At 42.2% G+C, this 17603-nt stretch overlaps 1 protein-coding gene across 1 annotated transcript in view; it reads right to left on the bottom strand.

The window, feature by feature from the left end:
- Positions 1 to 13639: 13639 nt before the first annotated feature.
- LOC143722286 (Fc receptor-like protein 5) overlaps positions 13640 to 17603 on the bottom strand; it is a 30692-nt gene continuing 26728 nt past the window's right edge. Inside the window, exons 7-8 of the mRNA XM_077213607.1 lie at positions 14864 to 15124; positions 13640 to 14172 (exon numbers count right to left, since the gene is read on the bottom strand). Coding sequence (XP_077069722.1) covers positions 14054 to 14172; positions 14864 to 15124 — 380 coding nt within the window. The 3' untranslated portion in view covers positions 13640 to 14053. The remainder of the gene's footprint in view (positions 14173 to 14863; positions 15125 to 17603) is intronic.

Below are 17603 nucleotides of genomic sequence, written 5' to 3'. Positions count from 1 at the left end.
CAGTGTGGAGATCGGTAAAAAACGGCAAAGACCGGCGTGGAGGTTGCACTCGTGACGGCAAAAATCTCTCATCTAATTTTGATTTAGAAACAGACTCCTGTCTAGTCACTGGTGTTGTAAACTTCTTCCTTCTTCAGTGTAGAAAAACTCAGAAGCGAAAACCAGGAGACTTATTTAAGCAGGATTCTTTATTTGCTGTAGTCTGCTCCGTACCCAAGTCAAGTGAAGTCTAACTAAGGCAGTATACATTGAGTTCATATATACATTTCAAGGGGGAGGGATTACATTGTGATGAACAAAGCATGTAAATGAGCTGAGACAACGAGAACAGGAAAGGCATAGACTTCTCGTACTGAAATGAGACAAATGGTCTCAGTAATAAAATAACAGGTGTTCAAACTTGCTCAGCATGACTCTTCACCCGGTAAACAACGAGAACAGGAAAAGCCTAGCCTTCTCGTACTGAGATGGGACAGTCAGGAATATCCCGCTGGGAACCCCTACCGTTTGCAGAGATTTCCTGGTCTCATCATTTCTAAACTTTCTCAATATAAAATACTATTGTATTGGAAATCTAAATTAAACATTTAAATAAATTTGTAATCCTACACTGGCCATACAATGCTGAGTTTTTCTACAGCTCTTGTTAATACCTCCACTAGCTCATCACTTTCGGGAGTGTAAGGTGGCGAATCCTCCACATCTCCCTCATTTATAACTGGTGCCTCAGCCCGAGCGGAAGAAACCGCAGCGCGTGCTTCCGAACACGGGACTGAGGCACTGGATCTCACAGGTGAAGGGAGAGATAAGGCAGAGCCCGTCTCTAACCCCACTGAGAGATCCATCTGCGATCCCCACGATACGCGTCGTCGCTCTGCCTCGGCAAGAGCGGGACCCGAACCGCGGGGAGCGCGTACCGAACCGCTCTCCTCGAAGAGCGCCCGGCGGGAGCGGAGCGTCCTTAATGGCAGACGCTCGCAATGCTCACAATCAGCTCCCTCGAGAGCTGACTGGGCATGCTGCACTCCCAAACAAACAACACAAAGAACGTGTGTATCCCCACTCGTAAAATAACGCGAGCAGGGAGGGACACACTTCCTAAACTGCTGTTCGTTCGCCATATCCCTCTTAATATATATATATATATATATATATATATATATATATATAAATTGTTTGTGTGGTGCAGAGTATGTAAAGACAGACAATATTCACACAGGGACAGATTCACATATAGCGCTTACTGAAGGCACAGAAAGCTGTTGCGCTTGTGTTTATAGGGTGCTTTATAGTTTCCTGGTCGATGACGTCACCCGCCTATGACGTTCCATCTCTCCATTTGGCTGATTCCATACGTGCTTCATGACGCACAACGCAGGGGCGTTCCCACAGCGTTTGACGCAGCTCGAGTTCCCTTGAAAGGGAACTAACATTTGTTCTCAGATTTGAGAAAAAAACACAAAGGTGTAAAGGTTTACATTTTAAAACTGTATTTGTATTTAGCCTGAAATGTTAATAACTGGGTTGCAAAATTGCAAACTTTTTTAAATGGCAAAGTTTATTTTTATTTTTATTTGTCATTGCCTGCATACACCTGTGTCATATGCATGTGTCTGTTAGATCCAAATATATGTCTTAAACCTTACACTTCTGTTTCCTCTATATCTAGTGTGATATGCATTAATTCTAATGTCAAACCATATGTTTCAATTGTTTAAAAGAGCCTAAGATTTGATTATGCAAATGAATGTGCCTGATAAACGTTTGTAGTCAGTTCTTCTGGTTTTCTTAACTTAAGGGTTTTGGTTAACACTATTTAGCCCACATTAGACATTCTACTAACTAAAAGTAGCTTTGCAACTACATGTCAATAACTAGTCATTAGAGTATTATTCAAGTCAAGTCACCTTTGTTTATATAGCGCTTTCAACAAGATTGTTTCAAAGCAGCTTTACAGTGATAATAGGAAATTAAAGTCACAGAGATTGTTTTGGCTTTACAACAGCTCTAGGATAAAGTTATTGTCCAGCTAAAGTTAGTTTTGATTGATTCACTTACGTTGCAAAGATCATTAGTTATTAACCTAGGGGTTAGGGCCATGTTCTAACAGAAAACCCTGAATGCGCTCCGGCCCGCTCATCTGCACAACAACAGTGCCTGGTGGCCCGAGAATGCAAACCTTGAAATAGGTTTCAATGTTTCAAAACTTGGGCTTTACAGTTTTAAAGGACCTACTCATGCAGGGTTCATCTGAATCAGTTAAGTTAGTTTTTCCTGACTTCAGTCTGAAGCCCTCAGCACAGATGCAGTAAAATGAACCGGGGGTGTTATGACACGTTGCATTTATTCCACAAACTCTCACATTAGACCAAAAGCAATGTTGCACAATAGATGGCCACACAATGTTCAATGCTCTTTCCCATCGCTGGAAGAGTAGCCAGTTTCACATGTGCATGAATAACCTCCTACAGAATTGACACATTATGCATTAGGACCACAATCAGCACTTTTATCCACACATTCATTGATGTCTGAAATGAGAAGAACAGAGATTCAGATGTTGTTTCTGCTGCACAGAAGTCATATGAGATGCATCATATCAAGCTCTCTTTACCTTGGCATTCGGTTTTATCCATTTGTTTGAAATTGTGAGTTGGTGTGAACCCTCTTTCACAATGACAGTAGTAACTTCCATTTCTATAGGTGCATATTGCATTTTCTCCACAAATATTCCATATAGCATCAGACTCACACTCATTTTCATCTATAGTAATGATAGAAAATGTATGAATAATTACAGCACTTTTTTACTTTCGGTTACATTTTATTAATTAATGCAGATTCAGTACATCTGTTCTATCAGCAATTTAATTATAATTATTATATAATAATATACAACTATATATCAACAAAACATGAATATCATTTTTTGTATGTGGGGCCAGTATAAATGTAAACATACAATCAAAGAAAAATCCTGTTGAGCCCTGATATTGCTTAAAGCTCTTGAAAAAGAGTTGAATGTCATATGCTAGTCTTTTTATCCATACCTACACACGATCCCCTTTTAATTTTAAAACCTTGGCCACAGTCCATCATGATGTTCTCTGTCAGTGCCAATAGAAGACCTTTAAACACACATAAAAAGTGTCTGTTACTGCATGTTTAGTGTCTTTGGTGTGTAGATTGATGCACATAGAGGGTCCAAAGGTCTAAGACCACATTGAAAATCTAAGTTGTGTATATATATATATAAACATGCATGCTTTTTTTACTTTTCATCTAGTTATGTAATTAAAATGTTTGCATTAAATAGAAAATATACGCATTTTCAGTATTGGCCTCAGATTATTGGACATCACTGTAAATGAACTGTGTTTGAAAAAAAACATTGGTGCCATTGAGCATTTAAGTGTCATGCATGTTTGGCATAATGCACTAGAAGCCCGTTTGTCTGGATTATAGTAAATTCTGTGACGTCATTGATCTGCGATTGTATTTAGGCTTGAGCGCGTCTTCGGATGACAAGTTTTAATTGATTAGTTGTTTGTCACCTGGTTAAAGTGTAGCAACTGGTGAGAACTATTAAAGGGTTGTCCCTTTTGCACACTCGATCCCGCAGCTACGGTAGGTCACCATCTAACCTTTTCCTATTAAAATATAGATATAGATTGTCTTTTAACCATTTGTATGAATTTCAGGAGAACTACAGTTCGTGCAGTGATGTCACCGCTGTTTTGTGATAGGCTGTTTGACAATGTTTGATACTGCTGTGCTCAAATTACACCTTCATATTCTCTGCTGACACACGTTTCCTCCTTGGATGCTTTGCCCATATTGAAGGTTTCGAATTGTCTGTGCTCTGAGTTTACTTGGATTTTTCTTCCTTTTTCGTTTTGAGGTTTTGTTTTGCAGAAGGATTCATTTGTTGTTTTCCCTTGGTGGTGTCTACGTGTGCCGTGACTAATCACTTCACTGGGGCTCTTGTGCTGTGAGTGTGAGCGTGTAGTGTGTGTGAGGGGGATGTAATTTATCTTTCGCGAGGGCACCTCTAACTAGAGGCCACAGCTTTCTATCTGTGAACATTGTATTTGTATTTGATTGTTGGAGGCTTTCTGTGTCTAGGTTTTTTATTATAATGTAATTTTGTATGAATACCTGTGTCCTCCTGTCCCTAAGTGGCGAACCTGTGCGCGGATAATATTCTCTGGGTGAAATTCCCAGGGTGGCGATGTCCAGAGATCAAAACAGTGTTCTTTGTCCTTGGGGTTGCCACACGTCAAACTAAGCTATGTTTTTGCCTATCTAATCTCATAGATAAGACATGCTGCCAAAATTTGCCTTTATTTATCGCCCATATGGCTAAATTGTTATTCACTAGGAAAAACAGTCTGAGAAGACAAAATTGGAAGAAGTGTGTGTGTATATATAAAAAGTATTTATTCTATTCATCTAATGCTGTTGGAGCCATATTTAGAATTTTGTGCACTACCAGAAATATAAATTAGTAAAGATTAAATTCGATGTATTTATTATGTATTACAAAATATTATGCTTTAAATCTACAAGGGAATTTTATGTTTAATGTTTAATACTTGTACTAACCTGGTCAAGTACATTTATTGACTCCTCCCCTTTTGATGTGTCACTATGATGCGTGAGTGCAGGTGTTCATGATGAAGTAGGATTGTTTGGCACAGACAGGTTAGAGTATGGAGAGCAACAGTTTCTTCAATCGCATGAATCGCATGAAACGTATGTTATGAGATACCGCTGTTCGCACTGATAGTGTTTTCTTGGATGTTTATTTTGTATCTTGTTTGGAAAGTAAACCAGAGATTGCGATTAATAAATACGGCTTTTTGTTGTTATGACCGCTTCTCTGTGTGTGCTTAATGGACATGTGGATAAGAAGATACTCCTCATCTAACCTCAAGAGACTAAAGAATTAAGACAATAGATATTAGCCTCTACAAATGCTATTTCCACCCTTTGTTCATGACAGTTGCATTGAGATGATGGCGGTATGAGTGCTCTGGGTGAGGCGCTGTGCAATACTGTAACTAACAGATTTAACTTACACAACCAGCACTCAGACCAACACACTGTCACATGCTCTGACCACAGGCAGGGTCACACAGAAGACTCTTGAAAAATAGTGTAAGACGTTTTACAACCCACAGTGGTGACTTCATAACCTATAGGTGTGGTATTATTGTCTAAGCATCAGACAAACAATTGTTTTATTATTTTGTTCTTATTCTTTTCAGAGGTTCATTCAAGGTTTATGTAACATTTTTTCCCTGCTCTTCATAGTTTTTCCTTGGTTTGATGTCACTCACCATCCCATCATCCTGGGCCTCTCAGCAGTGTGGACAGATTAAAACACCTTAGATTTCCTGCCCTAATTCGGTTTCCGCCAATATTTTTCCATTGTCAAAATCAAACAAAGCACAAAGTACCGGTAAAGGCAAGGGGCGTGGCGTTTCCGGGAGACGAGCACTAGACGGTTAGCGAATCATAATACACTGGTCCAGCTAACCAATCTGAGTCCATTGCGTAGTTTTGAGGGACTGGCTTCATAGAACCAAGAAACCATCAGACCGTTTTTACAAGGAGGGGCAGAGCAGTGTAGAATAAAGGTAAAATATATGAAAAATAATGCAATTTTTAAAAAACGAAGCATGAACACATGTTACAGTGCAGTTACAGTACAGTTTTACCACCCCTTTAAAGGATTCTGTCAGACGCTTAGGGGTTCCATCATGGGGTCATTTTCTGGATTTAGTTTTTTTTCATCATTGTTCAATCATTATTTAATGATTCATTTTATGAATGAATTAGCTAGTAAACAAACTTTATCAGTAGAAAAATTTAAATAACCTGTTAAACATGAAATTATTATTCAAACATTTAAGACATTTCTCTTTATATAGCCTGTAACCTTTTTAGCATAAAGGTTTCTTCTAAATTTAGTCAAGAACCCAGTTGAACAATTTTTCAGTTGAACTCACTCTTCACCAAGAGTGAAGGTGAGTAAATAATGACAGAATTGTCATATTTGGCTGAACTAACCCTTTAACTAACAACACCCAGTTTCCCATACTCAACTCACAGAGTATATTGTGATTTTACAATTTCAATGTCTTTGAAGGTTCAAGACAGTGTTTGCATATATAGCAGTCCTTGTTTCACAACAATCTCTTGATCAAGATAATACTAATAACCAGACCTATTTCTGATACTTCTTTTATTTCACTTCACGGTTGTTTTCCAAACTCTTTAATGTCTTAAGACTATGGGAACCGGAGCAGAACCCTCTGCTTCTTCTCTATTCATCACTCACATTGATCTGATGCTTTCCAGATAACTAGAGCTCATGGACCCCGATTACACGAAAACTACCCCATTGTGACATCAGTTTTTCCTTTCTGTGGCAGTTTCCTCTCATGGCCATTTGCTGTTTCTCTATTTTTAAAACAGCAGCAATTGCGCAGTTGTTGGCAGGGCAATGTTCGAGTTAGCAAAACCACACAGTGGCTCCATACAAACATCTGTATCTACATTGATCTGTGGAAACTTCAATCCTAAAAAGATCTGAAGTGTGACTCACCCAGACTCAGCAGATACATGTTCCTCATGGTCAAAGAGTGAAAGAGATCTTACAAATTAAAAATAAATTAAAACAGCTTATGATTTGATCCTGATCAATTCTATGCAAGGAAATTCTTGAGACTCTTCAAATGTTGTCTTTCTTCAGGCTCCTCACTATCTAGAAAAAAACACAAGTTGAGGTGTTTTTATTTGAATGCCTCCTTTCCTCAATCTTGCTTCCCAGGCGAGGTCTTGTGTCTTTCTCGCTGACTCTAAATGTTGAAAAAGCCTGAAGTGCCTGTATGAGTTTTGTGAGTGCAGTCCAGCCCCCTGTTCTTGCTGAAACTCTTTCAAATGAGGTATGTAGGCATGTCACGGGAACACACGGGAAAACAGGTAGATCCAAATGCAGCATATTTATTATTAGGGCAATCCAATTCATAGTCATCCAGGCAGGGTTCAAAGTCCATTTTAGCAATCCAAACACAATAAACAAAACAAGAAACAGGTTAGAACACAGACCAGAAGTGTAGTGACGAATAATAACGACTTCGTAACACATACTGACACAGACATGGAATATATACACACAGATCTAACAAAACTAACAATGAAAAGCTGGGACAATGATTACAGGGAACAGCTGAGTGTAATGAACAGTGATAGGTGACAGACAGAATGCTGGGAATTGTAGTCAATGTGAAGGACACCGTGAAAACGAGGATCTCTAGTGACAACCGGGGAAACACAAACCAGACACTGTGACATATTAATGCTTATAGATAATGGGCACAATAAATGTGGCTTATTTGAAATATTTATTATAAATGTGTTACAGTGTAATTATACATTTAAGTACTGAGTAAAATTAATGAACATGTACTTACTAAAGTGTTATTAATTATTTATTTTGAAAGAAATACTTTGTAAACCCTGAATTAATCCTGAAACTTTAGGCCTATGCTGTTTACACTTATGACACGTGTGTATTTGTACGTGTTACTTCCTGTTTTCGGGTTGCTATGAAGGTATCAGAGAGATGTTCTTCAAGAACGTTCTGCTTTTAGTGTTGATGTTTCATCACCCATGTAGTGTCAAATGCATAAATGTTTTTGGTATTGTTTTGTGTAACAGTACTCTTATGTTCCTCCCAGTTCGAATTCTTGTTCTGAGCACAAGTCGAGCATGCCGAAACGAACTGCCTTACATCTGGGCCCACGGAGGGCCACCAAAACCGCTGGCGGATAATTCCTAGGTATCTCCTCCGAGATACAGATTTGACTCACTTTTGCTGCCAGCCCCAAGCGGCCAGTCGATGAATTGCAGTTTAATTCACTTCCGTGTTGGTTTCAAGAGAGAGACAGGGAGGTTGCCGCTTGGTTTCGAACATAGACTGTAAAGAAAATATGGACGTAGTGTCCATGACGTCTCCCGTAGGTTTCTGAAGAGCGTTTTTGAAGCCTACAGTGGGCGGAGTCGGCCGTCGCCATATTGGAAGTGCGTCACACTGCGTCACTCCCGGATAAACGAAAAAGGGTAAAAAGGCGGGACGTGAGTGGAGTTTAGGTGCCTGGGTGCTGAAACTACGCCTGCCTAGCTCGACATGATCGAGTTAAGTGACACTGACTTGAAGAAGTAGACAAAGCCAATAGTTAAAGTTCATGTTTTTGCCCTTTGAAATACTATAATACTTAAAAGACATAACTAACCGTGAGACTATGTGTATTGTGATGCATTATTATTCTCATGCAGTAGCCTAACTTACAATATTTGCTCTGAGCGTGTGTGTGACAGTGATTCATGCGCATACATGTCAGTCAGCGCGGCACCGCACGTCAAGTTCGTAGAGAGCTTTCAGTCCATTTTAAATTCTGATAGATATTACCTAAGAAGTTCAAGTAATGCACTAGAAATCCGCACTCATTTAAGGGACCAAGAGAAAGTACTGATAACTGCAGGATTTCATCTGACGGTAGGCTACTTTTTATTTAGGCCTAACACTAAAAAGTTAAATAAGCGTATTATCAGTCTATCTGTTCCGTAAGATCAACGGCACCGCAGAACGAGTGTGGCCTCTAAATCTTAAAAGTTTTTAAATCTGAACTCCAAAAAGCAACGATATTGTCAATGTCAGACATCCATGAGTGCATGTTCAGAGAGAAAAACAACTGAAGAACGGCGTTTTGGTGGCCTGAGAACCCACATATTGAAGTAGGTTTAAAAGTGCACGATTTTGAATGCAATTAGCAGTTCAGCAAGTCCCCTCATTTCAGTAATCGTACATATACTTATTCAATAATGTTTCTGATTCACTTAAAAGAACCAACACGTACGAGTCACTCATTCGGAAACCAGTCTATAGGGCTACTTGTTTCGCAGTGTAGCGACACTGTCAGTAAAAACTGCACAGAAAAATAGTCAATTTGACATTGAGATACTGGGGGTGAAAGAGGAAATACAGCAGGAAATTAGCTACTGCTTACTAAGAATTACTAAATGGTTGGTGTCATGATGCAATGCAATCCAGAACAACAGAATGTTTAAAATAATTACTTGTGAATTGCTGTTGGTAGGCCTACGGAGGAGCGTCGAACGGGCCACTTGTCTGACCCGGGCCCTTAAAATCCTCCTAATCTTAACCAACAGCGCCCATGGTGACACTGCAAGATTTTTAACAAAGCATCAACTCCAGAATATTTTTAAAAGGCATTGTTTGTTTATTTTTATAAAACGAACCATTAAAATAATGACAAATTTACTGAGCACGAAACACAAAACTTTTAAGGCTTTATAAGTTCACCACTTTATCCATAGCCTACTTGTATCAATGTTTATTAGGCATCAATGGAGACTGTATAGGATAGGGCACCCATTATTGTTACTGTATCTGCTTGGAACCTATAATACTAATTCATTGCTTGCTCACTTCTTGATCCTACCTTTCCTCTTCTAAAGCAACATTTCTGAATTTTTCCTATCCATGAATTTTCTCTGTTTTGGATGCACATGATTGACCGTGTGACTGTTAACAATGCAGTCCCCATGATGGACGTGCATATGAAAGAACGGAAAAAAAAGTGGGGTGATGTTTCCAACCAGAATTTCTTTCGGATTTAGCAGAATCCAATCAGAATCTTCCAATTGACTTGTTTACATGACGCATTTTTTATTATGATCAGCCCTTTATCCTAAAATATGTGTCCAATCGCAGCTGTACTGTAAGCACTTCGGGTTCCTGATGAAGCACTATATTATTATTATTATTATACGGTCTTATTATTTTTGTCTTCTCTAGATGCTACATTGAAGAAGTGGCCGGCAGCCAGCCGAGGACAGATAGGCACATCTATCAGTTCGAAGCTCATGGAGCTGAGAAGATCAACAAGATAAAATGGGGTTTTTTTTCTGTTCAGTTTTTTGTCTTGTTTTAGTTCTTGTAATATTTGATTGTTTTTAAGTAAATAAATAATTACAATTTCTACATCTTGGGCTATTATTTATGTTTGCCTATAGCTATAGATTTTAATAATTATACTAATATATAGGTAACAGATAGGTACATATATGCACGTATATATGCACCTATATAGGTACATATATGCACGTATATATGCACCTATATAGGTACATATATGCACTTATATATGCACCTATATAGGTACATATATGTAACTATATAAGTACATATATGCACATATAATATAGGAAAACGGCCAATTTTATATATGTCACATATATTAAAATCCTATATCAAAACCTATATTAAAACATATATGTTTATATAGGTTCTTTCCATGTGGGCATGTATATGATATGGTAATAGGGGAGAGCCTATACATTGGTAAAATTTAGGCTGACTTCCTGAATTTTTTTAACATGTTTTAAAATGATTGGTAGCAAAGGAAATGCCCGTAAGGTACTCGTCTCGGCTCGTAGTTTCTCATTATGTCACATTCACCGCTTTCTTCGTCTGTGTCCTCACTACACTTCCCAGTATCCCCTGTCACCATCACCTGCACCTGCGTCTCATCACCCTCATCATCATCATCACCGTCACCTGTTGTCCTTGTCATTATCAGTGTATTTAAGTTCCCCTCTCACGCCTGTTCATTGCTGGTTATTGTTTGTGCACTTGCACACTGTTCTGTTGGTTTGAATCTTTACTATTTGGATTAAAGCCTTTGCTATTTTGTATCTTCTCCTACCGCCATCTTCTTCATCCAACCGCGGACATTACAGAATAACCAGCCCAAAAAAGAGTCAGCATGGGAATTCTTCTCACCCCGGTTAACCCAGCTCACTCTCTACTCACCATTGTCCAAGATGGTCTGTCTATAGAGGATTACGTCGCCAAATTCCTGGAACTCTCTGCTGAGGTAAGCTGGTCAGATGACGTCTTTAAATCTGTCTTTTGGTTGGGCTTGGACAGTCATCTGCACCAGCAAGCCCCAGCAGCAGCCTTTCCAGGAAACTTCGCCTGTTACCTCGATCACGTGTTGTGGTTGAGTGGGTCAGCCTTTACCGTTGGTGAGGCTGAGGATGACATCACCACTCAATCACACACACCAGCCATCTTCACCACGCTACCCGCCTTCATCCGGAATTCAGTCACTGGCCCGCCAGGGCCCTCATCGCTGGTCCCGTACAGTCTAGAGTCTTCACCGCTGGTCCTCGTCCAGAATCCGATGGAGTGGGATTTAATAGACTTTTTCACTGAGCCTTCACCGCTGGTTCCATCCAGCACAGAGCCCTCACTGCTGGTGCCGTCTAGTCCAGAGTCTTCACCGCTGGTCCTCGTCCAGAATCCGATGGAGTTGGATTTAATAGACTTTTTCACTGAGCCTTCACCGCTGGTCCTGTCCAGTCCAGACCCTTCTTCACCGCTGGTCCTGTCCAGCCCAGAGCCTTCTTCACCGCTGGTCCCGTCTAGCCCAGAGCCTTCTTCACCGCTGGTCCCGTCCAGCCCAGTGCCTTCTTCACCGCTGGTCCCATCCAGCACAGAGCCTTCTTCACCGCTGGTCCCGTCCAGCACAGAGCCTCCTTCACCGCTGGTCCCGTCCAGCACAGAGCCTTCTTCACCGCTGGTCCCGTCCAGCACCGATCCTTCACCGCTGGTCCTGTCCAGCACAGAGCCTTCTTCACCGCTGGTCCCATCCAGCATAGAGCCTTCTTCACCGCTGGTCCCGTCCAGCATAGAGACTTCTTTACCGCTAGTCCCGTCCAGCCCAGAGCCTTCTTCACCGCTGGTCCCGTCCAGCCCAGAGCCGCCTTCCCCGCTGGTCCCGTCCAGCCCAGAGCCTTCTTCACCGCTGGTCCCGTCCAGTCTAGAGCCTTCTTCACTGCTGGTCCCGTCCAGCCCAGAGCCTTCTTCGCCGCTGAAGCTGTGCAGTCCAGAGCCCTCGCCGCTGACGCCGTCCAGCCCAGAGACTCCTTCACGGCTGGTTCCGTCCAGTCCAGAGACTTCTTCACCACCGCTGGTTCCGACCAGTCCAGAGACTTCTTCTCCGCTGGTTCCGACCAATCCAGAGTCCTCTTCACCACTGAGTCCGTCCTGTCCAGAGGCTGTCACTCACCCCAAGTATTTTTTTTTGGGGGGGCAGTGGGCCCTCACCGTGGGCGCCCAAGAGCCCACGGCCGCCCGAAGGCTCCTCACCGCCACGGCCACCCGAAGGCTCCTCCTCGCCACGGCCGCCCGAAGGCTCCTCCTCGCCACGGCCGCCCGAAGGCTCCTCACCGCCACGGCCGCCCGAAGGCTCCTCACCGCCACGGCCGCCCGAAGGCTCCTCACCGCCGCGGCCACGTGGTCGCCCCTAGGGTCTGCTCCGCCCTGGCCGCCTGCACGTCCTGCTCCGCCCTGGCCGCCTGCACATCCTGCTCGTCCTGCTCCGCCCTGGCCGCCTGCACGTCCTGCTCCGCCCCTGGCCGCCTGCACGTCCTGCTCCGCCATGGCCGCCTGCACGTCCAGCTCCTCCCTGGCCGCCTGCACGTCCTACTCTGCCCTGGCCGCACGAGGGGTCGTCTCCGCCAGGACCGCCCGAGGGGTGGTCTCCTACTCTGCCATAGCCCCCTGACCAGTCTGCTCCGCCATGGCCGCCTGGACCATCCTGCAGTCCGTCCTGCTGCACCCGGTCCTCCTTCCCGTCACGGACTCCAGGATGCCCACCCCCCCTTGTGACATTGAGTTATGTGACATTCACCGCCTTCTTCGTCTGTGTCTTCACTACATTTCCCAGTATCCCCTGTCATCATCACCTGCACCTGCGTCTCATCACCCTCATCATCATCATCACCGTCATGTGTTGTCCTTGTCATTATCTGTGTATTTAAGTTCCCCTCTCACGCCTGTTCATTGCTGGTTATTGTTTGTGCACTAGCACACTATTCTGTTGGTTTGAATCTTTACTATTTGGAATAAAGCCTTTGCTATTTTGTATCTTCGCCTACCGTCATCTTCTTCATCCACCCGCGGACATTACACATACATGATGCAATCCACAACCATTCGAACATCAACGATTTCTCCCGACGGAGAAAAAAAGAGAACCAATGAAATTGAGCTTCTAAAAATGGCAAAGATTGCACCGTGTATACCCGGCAAATTTCTAGTTGATGGTGCCTTGATGCAAAATAAACCTCATGCAGTGTGAAAAGAAACATACACCAGTGGTCTTTAGATTTGTTTTACTCATTCTTAATTAGTTGTGCTTGCTAAGCATCAATATTGCCATTACTCATATTACACCTTAAACTCATATTTCCATTCAGAAACCACTGCAATATTTTGCTGTGTGTGCATTTGTTCACTGCAACATATGCAACATTTTCATACACCAGTCAGAACCAAAAAACAATCACATGTGAAGTCATTGGCTTTAGATAGAAAAAAATGCATGTTCAGGAATTGTTTAAAGTGTGAGTATTCTTTTTATCTGCATATGCTAACTGTAATAATTGATGTAGATGACATAGGTCATAGTTATTTTGATTTTGACTGTACAAGTAACACACTGCAAAAATTAACAACAAAAAGCTCCAGATTAAAAAATTTTTTAATCAGCATTGGATCTTTATTTTAAAAGGAGAAACATGAACAGTTAAAAAAGCTGTTGTCACTAAAAGACAGTTTTAGTGAGTTTTCTTTACAGTAAGCACGCTCTGCCCAAGCTTGTGAATGAGATATTGAGTGATTCCAGGAACCATGGAAGTTTTTTTGGTTTAATATCAGATATAAGTTTCTTCTTCTTCAACGGACATTATTGTTAAATACACACAAAACATTTTTACTTATGCTAGATTTTTTCATTATCTTTCACTGTATTGATTTTTTCAGCAAATGCTCAAGGACAGATTCAAATGAATTGATTTGTATTGTCACAATACCTCCAGTGAGCAAGCAAAAGACAGCAGTCAATTGGCCAAGTTAATAGGTAGCCTAATGTTGATTATGATTTCTAATAAATCACTCAGGTGTTTTTCCTCTCATTCTGCAGCATTTGTAAATCAGCACGACTGTCACTATCAGATATGGACAAGCTGCCAGTACAGAACTGAGTATTTTGAGGACAGAGATCTGAGACCCTGAAAAAGAGACACACAAACACTTTATCATGCACTTTGAATGAGGGCAAATGAAGAAATAAATCAGCTCACCGTTTCAGTGACTACGTTTACATGTGCACTAATAAATCGATTATTTCTAAAAGAATGCAGTATGACACGAGCAGAATTCTCCACTCCAGTTTACATGCAATTTTCATTATTCTGATTATTCGCTAATAAGTATTGTTAAACCACACTCAGATAGACATACAGTTTGCATGTTACTGCCCATTGTTTTAATCTACTCACATTAAATTCAAAATTCAAAGGCCACATAGTTTAATGTGAATATGGTTACTACAATTATGAGCTTAATCACATCAGTTTGATCAAAGTATTCCGTTCATGAGGTAAACGCAATATTTATTTGCAATATTGCCAAAATCTAATTATTATTGCATTATGCATCACCATGTAAATCACCATGGGAAAATCTCAGAGTAAAACTGTGAGTTATGAAAAATATGTAAACCGGGGTTTTGTCAGATGAGAAGTTTATCTATGTATTATCTTTTTACTCTTTTATTTCATTTTATAACTGTACCTCTTTTAATTTATTTTATAACTGTTTTAATTTTCCTTGCTTTTATTTTGTGATTATTTTCATTCCTTTCTGTAAAGCACTTTGAATTGTCATAGTGTACGAAATGTGCTATATAAAAATACGTGCCTTGCCTTGATTCACCTCTGACTGAGATCCAGCTCTTGGGAGACTCTCCTCTCTCTGTGTGTTTGCAGAAGTAGAAACCCTCATGTGACTTTGAGACAGTAGGGATGATCATCTCTGTAGTTTCCAGATTCTGGATGAGTGATCCATCTTTATAGAAATCAGCTCTGAGTTTTGGTGGGCTTATATATGGATATAAACAGCATAGAGTCATATTATCTCCTTCAGTCACAGGATTAACAGGACTCTCCAGAATCACACCAACTACAGAAACACAGGAGACATGCGATAATTGCAAATAGTCAGTATAGCTGACTGACGACACTCAACTGTATATTTCCTCATATATTTCCACCATTATAGCTGCAGCCTATATTCCCCAGGATGCTGATGCCAAGCTTGCTATGAAAGAACTTTATGCAGCCATCAGTAAACAACAGACTGTTCACCCGGAAGCTGCGTTTATTGTTGCGGGTGATTTTAATCATTCAAACTTAAAGTCAGTGTTACCGAAATTTCACCAGCATGTTTCCTGTCACACCAGAGGAAACAAAACCTTAGACAATGTTTATACAAACATGGCTGGAGCTTACGTTGCGACTCCCCTACCCCACCTGGGATAGTCAGATCACCTTTTCTTGTTCCTCACCCCCAAATATGCACCTCTCATCAGTCGTGTGAAGCCATCAGTGAAGACCATCAAGGTGTGGCCGGCGGGGGCAGATTTCACACTCCAGGAAAGATTTCTACACACAGACTGGAGTATGTTTGCTTCTCAAGCCACTAGTGGCTCTCACACGGACATTGACTGCTACACCTCCTCTGTACTGGATTATATCAATACCACCATTGACAGTGTTACAACCCAGAAGCAGATTACCACATACCCAAATCAGAAGCCATGGATGAACAGGGAAGTGCGACTCCTGTTGAAGACACGCAATACTGCCTTCAGATCAGGAGATGCACATGCCTATAGCACATCCAGAGCAAATTTGAAGAGGGGCATCAAAGAGGCCAAGCACTGCTACAAGCTAAAGATAGAAGGACACTTTTCCTACTCTGACCCTCGACACATCTGGCTGGGCATTCAGGCCATCAGTGACTACAAACCCACTCACTCCACCCCCACAGCCACTGATGTCAACTTCCTTAACGAGCTAAATTACTTTTATGCTCGCTTTGATAGAGACAACAGAGAAACTGCCATCAAGCTCAAACCCTCAGCTGACCACCCGCCAATCACACTTTCCTTCACAGATGTCTGCAACGCACTGAGCCGGATCAGCATGCACAAGGCTGCTGGACCAGACAACATCCCTGGACGCGTATTAGGGGCATGTGCGGAGCAGCTTGGTGGGGTTTTTACAGACATTCTCAACCCGTCTCTTGCCCAGGCAGCTGTACCAACATGCTTAAAATGCACTTCCATTGTGCCAGTGCCAAAACACTCCAGTCTGATGTGCCTTAACGACTACCGCCCTGTAGCACTCACACCCATCTTTATGAAGTGCTTTGAGCGGCTGGTCCTGGCACACCTAAAATACTCTCTACCATCCACATTGGACTCCCACCAGTTTGCCTACCGTAGCAATAGGAGCACAGAGAATGCAGTTTCCATGGCACTGCACTCTGTGCTCACACATCTGGACAATAAGAACACTTATGCACATATGCTGTTTGTTGACTTCAGCTCCTCATTCAACACTGTCATTCCAACTAAGTTAATAGCTAAACCTGGAGACCTAGGCATCAACACCTCCATGTGCAACTGGATTTTGGACTTCTTGACCAACAGACCACAGAATGTTCGATCCGGCTCCACCTGCTCCACTTCCATCATACTTAACAATGGTGTACCACAGGGCTGTGTGCTAAGTCCGTTCCTCTACTCCCTTTTCACCTCCGACTCCAAGCCTGTGTATGGATCTAATTCCATCGTTAAGTTTGCGGACGACACTACGGTGATTGGTCTCATCAGCAACAACAATGAGACTGCCTGTAGGGAAGAGATCAAGCACCTGACCACATGGTGCACTGAAAATAACAAGCTCCTCAATACCACCAAAACGAAGGAGCTCATCGTGGACTTCAGGAAAGAGTCAAGAGGAAAACACGACACCATCCACATCAATGGAATGGTTGTTGAGTATGTCTCCAGTTTCAAGTTCCTGGGGATCCACATCTCGGCGGACATGTCCTAGACAACCAACACCTCCTGCCTGGTCAAAAAGGCTCACCAGTGCTTTTTCTTCCTGAGGACACTAAGGAAGAATCAGCTCTCCTCGACTATCCTGGTGAACTTCTATCGCTGCGCAATAGAAAGCATCCTGACCAACTGTGTTACAGTGTGGTATGGGAGCTGCACTGTTGCGGAGCACAAGGCTCTGCAGCGGGTGGAGAAAACTGCCCAGCGTATCATTGGGACTCCACTACCTGCCATCGAGCACATCCAGAGGAATGTGGAATCTGAGGAATCTGAGGAATCCAGAGGAATCTGCATCGAGCCCGCAGCATCCTTAAGGACTCCTCTCACCTAGCCCACAGACTGTTTTCTCTCCTGCCCTCCGGCAGGCGTTTCAGGTGCCTCCGGACCAGGACCAGCAGACTAAAGAACAGTTTTTTGCGCAGAGCTGTCTCTTTGTTGAACTCTAACCCTCGCTAATCCCACTCCCCTCATATACTGCTAGACTCTCCTCTCCCTCCTCACATCTGCCTTCATTTGTTATTTGCAATACTGGAT

The sequence above is a fragment of the Siphateles boraxobius genome, unplaced genomic scaffold (genome assembly GCF_051911475.1).
Source record: "Siphateles boraxobius isolate OS27281-9 unplaced genomic scaffold, OSU_SipBor_1 66, whole genome shotgun sequence".
Classification (NCBI taxonomy): Eukaryota; Metazoa; Chordata; class Actinopteri; order Cypriniformes; family Leuciscidae; genus Siphateles; species Siphateles boraxobius.
This window is presented reverse-complemented; position numbering and strand designations above follow the sequence as displayed.